The sequence below is a fragment of the Elephantulus edwardii genome, unplaced genomic scaffold (assembly GCF_000299155.1).
Source record: "Elephantulus edwardii isolate Elephantulus edwardi_28Jun2011 unplaced genomic scaffold, EleEdw1.0 scaffold00352, whole genome shotgun sequence".
Taxonomy (NCBI): Eukaryota; Metazoa; Chordata; class Mammalia; order Macroscelidea; family Macroscelididae; genus Elephantulus; species Elephantulus edwardii.
The window spans coordinates 2,029,626-2,039,244 of record NW_006400102.1 but is presented as its reverse complement, the minus strand read 5'-3'; the positions used below and the strand labels follow the sequence as shown (position 1 = coordinate 2,039,244).

The 9,619-nt window shown below is 41.6% G+C and overlaps 2 protein-coding genes across 2 annotated transcripts in view; one reads left to right on the top strand and one right to left on the bottom strand.

Annotated features, from left to right (window-relative positions):
- Positions 1-2,732: 2,732 nt before the first annotated feature.
- Positions 2,733-9,619, bottom strand: part of LOC102844332 (FYVE, RhoGEF and PH domain-containing protein 3-like) — a gene marked incomplete at its 3' end in the record, with an annotated part of 45,322 nt that continues 38,435 nt past the window's right edge. Inside the window, exons 2-4 of the mRNA XM_006901948.1 lie at positions 5,171-5,260; positions 3,606-3,742; positions 2,733-2,889 (exon numbers count right to left, since the gene is read on the bottom strand). Coding sequence (XP_006902010.1) covers positions 2,733-2,889; positions 3,606-3,742; positions 5,171-5,260 — 384 coding nt within the window. The remainder of the gene's footprint in view (positions 2,890-3,605; positions 3,743-5,170; positions 5,261-9,619) is intronic.
- On the top strand, positions 4,312-4,734 carry LOC102871747 (profilin-1-like). Its single transcript, XM_006901943.1, has one exon. The coding sequence runs from the start codon at positions 4,312-4,314 to the stop codon at positions 4,732-4,734; it is 423 nt and encodes a 140-aa protein (XP_006902005.1).

The following is a 9,619-nucleotide window of genomic DNA, read 5'->3' as shown; positions in this document are numbered from 1 at the left end:
ATAGCTAGGGATTTTGAACATTTCTTCATGTGTCTGTTTGCCATATGAATATCTTCTTTGGTGAAGTGTCTATTCATATCCTGTACCCATTTTATGACTGGATTGTTTACTTTTTTCTTGTTGAGGTTCTGGAATATTATATACATTTTAGATATAAGTCTCTTGTTAAATATGTCATTGTGAAATATTTTCCCCCAGTCTTTGGGCTTCTTTCTTATGCTGTTGGAAGGTTTTTTATATGCATAGGGATTTGATTTTTAGAAAGTTCCATTTATCTGTTTTATTCTCTCCTGCTTTTTCATTATGCTTGGAAAACTGTGTGAAATACCTCAGTCATGAAAGGACAAATACTGCACAAAACCACCGTTTTATAATAGGATTAACGTGGATGTTGGGAGGAAACTGAGAAAAAAAGGGGATAAATAATGACCACTGCTTTGAAACAGATGAAGGAAAAAACTGTTTAAAAGGAATATATGTGTTAGGCATCATTTATGACAATAGTCTAGAATAAGAGATGCATAGCAAAGTGGACTGGGACAGGGGAGGAAATTATGCAACAATGAATGATTTTTTTTTAAAGTGAACTAAGACTAAGGGGAGAAGGGAGGCAAATGTGCAACAATAAATGAATGAAAATCCAAATTTTCTGTAAACTTTCCTTTAAATCACAGTTTAAAAAAGAAACCCAAGAATATGTTGCATTGGGAAAAATCTACTGTCAAGGATCTCTTTAAAGTGCTAAAGAGCAAAGATGTCACAGTTTAAATATTAAGGTGCACCTTGACCAAGCTATGGTATTTTTAATTGCCTCCTATGCATATGAAAGTTGGGCAGTAAATAAGAAGATAGAAGAAGGATCAATGCCTTTGAATTGTGGTATTGGTAAAGAATATTGACCATACTCTAGAATCCCAGAACAACAAATCTGTTGTTTAAAATGTAGCTACAGTGTTCCTTAGAGGCAAAGCTTGTATTTGGCTCTCATGAACTTGTTTTAATTTTTTTTCTATTTCAATTTGAACTTATATACAAGTAATTGATAGCCTTTTTCTCCAGTTGGCTGTTGGTTTTGTTTTGACTGCGAATACTGAGCTTTTTCCACTCTCCCTTTTCACAGATACAATCTATCTGATTCCTGAATATTTCACCAGTGAGGTCCACATGTACAGTCACCATTTATGTTTTTAAAAATAAGTGTTTTCAATGAATAAATCATTGATTGTACAAAATTCTACCAGTCTATCTCCAGCCTAATTTCTGATACCAAGGCCATATTTCCAGCTACTAGTTAGTCCTTCTTTGTTTCTAAATTTTTTTATTAACCAGTTATTATTGATGTATCATGATTACATGTTTGATCAATTTCAGACTGCCAATATCAGTTGAAATCTTCAATTTGCTCCTCTTTGCTTTTAGTAGTTTGTACGCATTGTTTAGATAGTAATTGTATTAATAGGTCTTCCTTGCATGTTTGTTGTTGTTGTTGAGTACCACTGAGTTGGAGCCTACCATATTCGATCCTCTAGTGGGTTTTTAGAAGCAGTTAATTACACAGGAGAAGACTGACCATCCTTGTCTTATGGGGTGGCTGATGGACTTTAACTGCATGATTGTAGCAACAGCTTCTTACCACTAGGCCTACAGAGCTCCCTATCTTGTATGTTTATGGATATCATTCTATCACTCCAGCACTATATTTCAGGATAGTCTTGAAATGTCTTGTTTATTATGAATGCAGCACCCTTCCTCTTTAATTTGTCATTTCTAATGTAGGACATTACTGGATTGTTTGATTAAAAACTGGCAATGCCAGTTTATATCTTAAGCCAATGAGTGAATGCTGACTCAACCAAGAGTGGCTACACAGGGTCCCATGTTGATCATGCCTGTGAGCATGTGATATTCTCTGTCATAGCCATATAATGGGATCAAGAAAAGATTTTAGACAACAAGCCTGTTGGGAAAGCCTTAACGCAGTTTCTTGGCTAGAGATGGTGAACCTCTGTTCTTGGGAGAGTTAGCACATACCCAGGGGCCCAGAACTGTGCACTGAGGTGTCTTCTGAACCTTGCCTTTGTGTCTCTATTCTTTTCCTCTAGATTAAAGATAGGCTTTTCCCTACAGTTTTTTAGTTCTTTCAATGGCTTATTAGACCTATGACACAGAGTAGGGGTTAGCTCCTGCTGGCCTAGATCTATATGAATCAGGGTGAGAGAGAAGGGACTGTGCTGACACCTGCAGTCTGAACTGAGAAGGCAAGGGAGACTAGGATCTTCTAGGATCCTTATGGTCCTTATGTGTCCCCTAAAGGTCTTCTGAATCCATTTGGTATTGTAGTCATGTGCAGAAAAACAAAAAATAAAGGAAAGATTGTTTTAAATAATTGCATATAACCAGAGATTGGAGTACACTTCAGGCTTAGAGATCTTCATTTGAACCAAGCTCTACCAAATAATAATCTGTAATGACAATAGATTTCAAAACCTCTTTAAGTCACTGTTTCCTCATGTGAGATAAGGGTGACAAAATTATACCTCTGAGAGTATTGTAAGAATCAAAACCAATTTGGTATTTGGGGCACATACTATAATTTTACTTATTTTCTTTATGCTTCAAATTTTTCATAACTGTCATATTGCATTTTGGGAGTGAAAAGAATTATGTTTTAGAACCTTACTTTCTTGGCCCTAATGATGTCTGAATTCTCTTTCCAGGACCTCCCATCCTACCTGGATGCCATGGACAACATCTTTGAACAGCATCGATCGCTGGGTCCACGTGCCCACCAGCTCAACAGCCCTGTCAAAGTTCTTGACATACTCCCCGTACATCTTGAGGAACAGGGCCAGTTTCTGCAGAATGTCCCCAAGCCGAGGATTCACATCCCTTAATAGGGAGACAGAGTATCAGAGAAAACAGCTGGGGATGAGGGATAGTGAAGCAATGTCATTAATGGACACTCGTTTTCCCTGGGAGGCACAAAGGTTAACTGCTTTGTTACTAAACTAAAAGCCAGTGGTGTGAACCTACCAGTCACTCCTATGGAAGAAAAACATGTCATTGTGCTTCTGTAAAAATTTACAGCCTTGAAAAATCCTATGGACCAGATCTACTATGTCCTACAGGGTCAATGTGAGTTGGAATTGATTCACAGCAATGAGTTTAGCTTAGAGTTTGGCCTTAACCCTCCCTGGATAGCTATAGGCTATGGTCAAAGGTAGGCTCTGAGGTCACCTCACATAAGATTTCCAGCTCTGTCAACCATTAGGTGAACAAAACAGCCAACTTCTGTGATCCTTAACTTCCTTCCCTAGGTAACTGTGGAGCTCTGGTAGCATAATCTGTAATGAGCTACTAACCCAAAGGCTAAACATCTCTGGCAATTTTATTCCACTAGCAATTTCTCGGGAGAAAGAGGGGACATCTCCTTCCATTGTTATTTACAACCTTGGAAATCCAGTGGAGGGTTGTTGTAAGTCATAACTAACTGGATGGCAGGAGAAAAGTCACTCAGCCAGTACAACTGACAGAAGAGCATATAGGACAGGCTGGCAGAGACATCTAGTGGTGTCATGACAGCCTGGTGCCTTGCACACACTCACCACTCCTCGGCAATCCGTGCTTGTAGCTCTGGCAAGAGGAACTGTCCATGGAAGCAGTAGATGGAGGAGATGTTTGAGAAGATACCTGTAGTAACCTCTGCAGGGATCCCTGCTTCAGCTAGCCTGGTGTAGAAGACCTGTGGACAGGGAGATAGGCACTAGCAGTGAGGAGGGCTGCCACATGGGCTCTTCCTCAATGTTACTTTCTGCCATTGCATGAAGCTAACCCATGATTTATGGTAAATTTACAAACTGAAGACTGAGTCAAGGCTGCCAGACTTCCCCGGGGCAGTTAGTGGGGCAGGAAAATGTCCTTCCATCTACTTGCTCAAATGGTATGAAAAGTCAGAAGGTCCTTCCTTTGGTTTCTGAGACATAAACAGGGCAAGATACACTGTTTACCCTGAATTGTCACTTATGTATTATTATTGCCTATGGCTTCTCACTGCTTCTCAGCTGCTTTTGCAGAAAAGTTATTCACTTAGTCAGAGACTATAGCTGTCCCCAGGAATGGTCTCCAGGGAGAGTTAAAAACACTGGAAGTGAGTGGCGGTGCCAGGGCTGCTGCAAAGCTAGAAGAGCCGCCGCGATCTGGACGGTATCGCATGCCCCGAGCTCTCTGCTTCCCCCGCCCTCCAGACCGAGGCAGCCGGAGCTCTACCCGCGGCCCCAGCAACAACACTTAGAACAGTCCAATAGAAGAGACATGGCCGGGTGGAACGCCTACATCGACAACCTCATGGCGGACGGGACCTGTCAGGACACGGCAATCGTGGGCTATAAGGACTCGCCCTCCATCTGGGCCACTGTCCCCGGGAAAACCTTCGTTAACATCATGCCAGCTGAGGTTGGAGTTCTCGTTGGCAAAGACCGGTCAAGTTTTTTTGTGAATGGGCTGACACTCGGGGGCCAGAAATGTTCTGTGATCCGGGACTCACTGCTAGTGGATGGGGAATATACCATGGATCTTCGCACCAAGAGTACTGGCGGAGCACCTACCTTCAACCTTACTGTCACCATGACTGCCAAGACGCTAGTCCTGCTGATGGGCAAAAAAAGTGTCCACGGTGGTTTGATCAACAAGAAATGTTATGAAATGGCCTCTCACCTGCGGCGTGCCCAGTACTGACCTCGTCTGCCACTTATCCCACCACTCCCCACTGCTTTTGCACCCCTATCCTTCCCATACGCATACACCATTTTTCTTTTTTTGGGCCATTACCCCACATCCTTTATAGCTGCCAAAACCATATGGGCAGGGGGCAGGACTGGATGGACAGATACCTCCCCCTACCCATACCCCTCCTGTGTGTGGTTCGAAACTTTCTGTTTTTTGGGTTTTTCTTCTGAATAAAAACAACAACAACAACAAAAAAAAAACAAAAAACCAAAAAAACAACAACAAAAAACACTGGAAGTGAAAAATCAGCATGTCTAGGCCAGGATAAAATTTGTCCAAGCTTCAGTGTTCAAGTGTCCTCATGCCACCAAGACCCAGCAGGTGATGGAGCCAGGCTCCTCTTCCGCACTGTGTACCCTTACCTCCCTGGACAGTCAGTACTTACCTGGTCCAGCAGGTGCAATCGCTTCACATAAGCCTCTTCTGTGTGCAGGAGCTCTTGGGCAATGTTGAACAGCTGCTGCGGTTGGGGGAACTGCCAGGAGAGGAGAAACACCTGAGCTGAGGAGCAGAAGGTTGCCGCACAGAGGAAGGTGCCACACAGGGCACTGCTAGGTAGATTATTTGGAACTGTGGGTGCTGGGTTGGATCTTAAGATTTCATAGACAGGATCCTAAGGACCATCTCCAGCAAGGACACAGTTTTTGCTACAAAGCAGCCTCAGAAACGCAGACGTGATATGTGTGCTGTGACTTCCATGGCTACCGTGCCAGAAAACCACTGAATGATGAAAACATGACACTAAGTCTTTGTGCAGACTCACTGCACTGCATAACTCAGAACAGAGCAAACCACTATGTAATCCAGTTAAAGTTAGTCTATGCATACTTACTCATTCATTGTAACAAATGCACCATAGTAAGCCAGTGATTAATTATAGGACATAGTGAGGTGCTGGGGAGAGAGGAACCTTGGAAAGTAACTGCTCCAGTTGGGGAACCTGGCATGCCAGGACCACTTCACAACCAAAGAGGAGGACAGTTGTTGGTGTTGTTATGTGCCGTCGAGTCACTTGTGACTCATAGCGACCCTATGTACAACCTCCCTAAACTCTGCTCTGTCCTGTGCCAATCGCACTGTCTCCAGCACACCCATCACAATTACCCCAGTCACCAAATCAATCCACCTCCTAGAGGGCCTTTCCCTCCTGCACCTGCCCTCCACCCGCCCAAGCATGACATCCTTCTCTAAGAACCGGTGTCTCCTTACAACATGTCCAAAGTGTGTCAGATGAAGCCTCAGAATCCTTGCCTCCAAGGAACAATCCGGTTTAACCCTCTCAAAGATGAATCTGTTTGTTTCCTTAGCAATCCATGATACCCTCAATACTCTTCTCCAGCACCACAGGTCAAAGGCATCAATTCTCCTTCTATCCTCCCCAGTCATTGTCGAGCTCTCTGATGCATAACAAGTGATTGCAAAGACCATGGCCTGATTCAGACACACTTTAGTTTCCAGAAAGACACCATTGCTCTTCAGTACTTTGGAGAGGTCCCTAACAGCAGACTTTCCCATCACAATACATCTTTTAATTTCCTGGCTGCAGGTGCCTAGAGGTGTTGATTGTGGAGCCAAGAAAACTAAAGCTGTGAACAATCTCAATCTCTTCACCATCCATCCTGATGCTGACAATTGGTCCAGTGGTGAGAATCTTTGTCTTCTTGACATTGACCCTCAATCCATATTGAAGGCTGCAGTCCTTGACCCACTGTAGCAAGCGCTTGAGGTCCTCTTCAGTTTCAGCAAGCAGGGTTGTGTCATCTGCATATCACAGATTGTTGATAGATCTTCCTGGTGGCCACATTTCTCCTCATAGAGCCTAGCCACCTGGATAATCTGTTCTGCATACAGGTTGAAAAGCTATTGAGACAGGACACATCCCTGGCATACGCCCTTCCCAATTTTGAACCATGCAGTGTTTCCTTGCTCTGTTCTATTGACTGGCTCTTGTTCCAAGGTTTCACCTTAGCATGATCAAGTGTTCTGGGATTCCCATTCTTCTCAGAGTCAGCCACAGTTTGTTATGATCCACACAGTCAAAAGCCTTTGCATAATCAATGAAACACAGGTAGACATTTCTCCGGTACTCCCTGCTTTCAGCTAAGATCCATCTAACATTAGCTACAATATCCCTAGTACCATGACCCCTTCTAAACCCAGCTGGGACTTCTGGCAGTTCTCTGCTGATGTGCTGTTCTAGTCCTTTTTGGATAATCTTCAGTAGAATCTTGCTTGCATGTAAAATCAATGATATTGTTCTATAGTTTCCACACTCTGTTGGGTCACCCTTCTTTGGGATGGGAACAAATATAGATCTCTTCCAGTCAGTTGGCCAAGTAGTTGTTCTCCAGATTTCTTGGCACAACTTGGTAAGCACGTCCAGAGCAGCATCTGTTAGCTGAAATATGTCAATTGGTATACCATCTATTCCTGGAGCCTTATTTTTTTGCCGTTTCCTTTAAAGCAGCCTGAACTTCTTCTTTCATCACCATAGGCTCTTGCTCACATGTTGTTTCATGAAATTCTTTTGTGTCTGCCAATTCCTTTAGATACAGTGACTCAGTATATTCTTTCCATCTTATTTCAATACTTCCTGATCATTTAATATTCTTCCTAAAGCATCCTTGATTATAGAAACTTGAGGTTTGAATTTGTTCCTCACTTCTTTGAGCTTAAGAAATGCTGAGTGAGTTTCTCCCTTTTGATTTTCTGACTCCAGCTCCTTGCACATTTCATTGTAACTTTGTCATCCCGTGCTGCCTTTTGAAATCTTCTGTTCAGCTCTTTAGTAGCTTAAATTCTTCCTTCTGCTTTGGCTTCTCTGTGCTCCAGTGTTATAATCAGAGTTTCCTCTGACATCCATTTTTGTCTTTTCTTCCTCCTCTGTCTTTGTAATGAATGTTTGCACTCTTCTTGGATGATACCCTTGATATCCTCCCACAACTCATTTGGTCTTCGCTCATTTGTGTTCAAGGCCTCAAACCTGTTCCTGAGATGGTTCTGAAATTCAGATGGGGTATACTCAAAGTTATATTTTGGTTCCCATGGATTTGGATTAATTTTCTTCAGCTTCAGCTTGAACTCGCATATGAGTAGGTGGTGGTCTGTTCCATAATCAGCTCCTGGCCTAGTTTTCAAAGCTGATATTGAGCTTCTCCAGTAGTTCTTTCTGCAGATATAATTAATCTGATTCCTATGCATACCATCAGGTGAAATCCCTGCGTATAACCTGTGTTTATGTCCCTTAGAAAAGTATTTGCAATGAATAAGTCATTGATTGTGCAAAATTGAATCATTCTATCTCCAGCTTCATTTATTTCACCAAGTCCATGTTTTCCAACCACTGAATCTTCTTTTCTGTTCCCATCTTTTGCATTCCAGTCACCCATTATTATCAATGCATCTTGATTGCATGTTCGATCAATCTCCAACTGTAAACGTTGATAGAAATTTTCTATTTCCTCTTTCTTGGCTCTGGTTGTTGGTGCATATATCTGAATGATAGTAGTATTCACTGGCTTTCCTTGTATGCATATGGATATTATCCTATCACTCACATTGTTGTACTTCAAGATGGATCTAGAAATGGCTTTTCTAACTATGAAAGCAACCCCATTTTCCCTCACATTTTTATCTACGGAATAATATATCATATGATTGTCCGATTCAAAATGCCCCATGCCGGTCTATCTCTTCTCACCAGCCCCTAGTATGTTAATATTTATGTGCTCCATTTCTTCCTTAACAATATCTACTTTTCCTATGTTCGTGGGTCTCACATTCCATGTTCCAATCACTAGTGTCTGCTTACAACTGTTCCTCTTCCTTTGTATTTCCATTCTTCAAAGCTCCACCTCAGTAGTGTTTTTTTGTTATTCTACGTGTGTTCTGTTGTATGTAAGAACATACAATAGGAATATACTAGAAGAAAAATCAGAGATATGAAGAAAGCATTAGAATCATTTGATATAACATCAAGAGGAAGAACATGCATACAATCAAGATTCCAGAACACAAGGGAGACAGATAAAACCTTGAGAAAATTATGGAAGAAAACTTTCCAAGTATTATGAAGAATGAGGAAACACATATTCAAGAAGAACAGAGTATCCCAAACAGACTAGATCCCAAAAGAAAAATCTCAAACATATTGTAGTGAAATTCTCCAAAATTAAAGATAACGACGGGATCCTAAAAGCAGCTTGGCAAAAACAAACAGTCGCCTACAAAGGAAAACCAACAAGATTAAGTTCTGCCTTGTAAGCAGGCAAGAATATACAAATTCAAAAACATGGAAATTATACAAAATATCTTCTCACCACAAAATTAGAAATTAATAACAATAGAATAAAGGAGAAAAAATCGTATATTTGGAAACTGAATAACAACTTGCTGCAGCACAATTGGGTACAAGAAGAAAAAAAATAAAAGTAAAAAGTTTCGTGAAACAAATGACAATGAAAACACTACTTACCAAAACCTCTGGGAAACAGCCAAAGCAGTAATCAGAAGTCAATTTATAACAATAAGCAAACACATCAAAAGGCAGGAAAAATTGACCATTGAGACTCTAACCCAACATCTCTAACAAATTGAAAAAGAACAGAAAGAAAACCCAACACCCTCTAAAATAACTGAAATTATAAAAAAATTGTTGTTGTTATGTGCCATCAAGTCGTTTCCGACTCATAGCGACCCTATGCACAACAGCCCTAAACCCTGCTCTATCCTGCGCCAACTGCACCGCCTCTGACACACCCATCCTGATTACCCCAGTCACCGAATCAATCCATCTCCTAGAGGGTCTTCACCTCCTGCGCTGTCCCTCCACCCT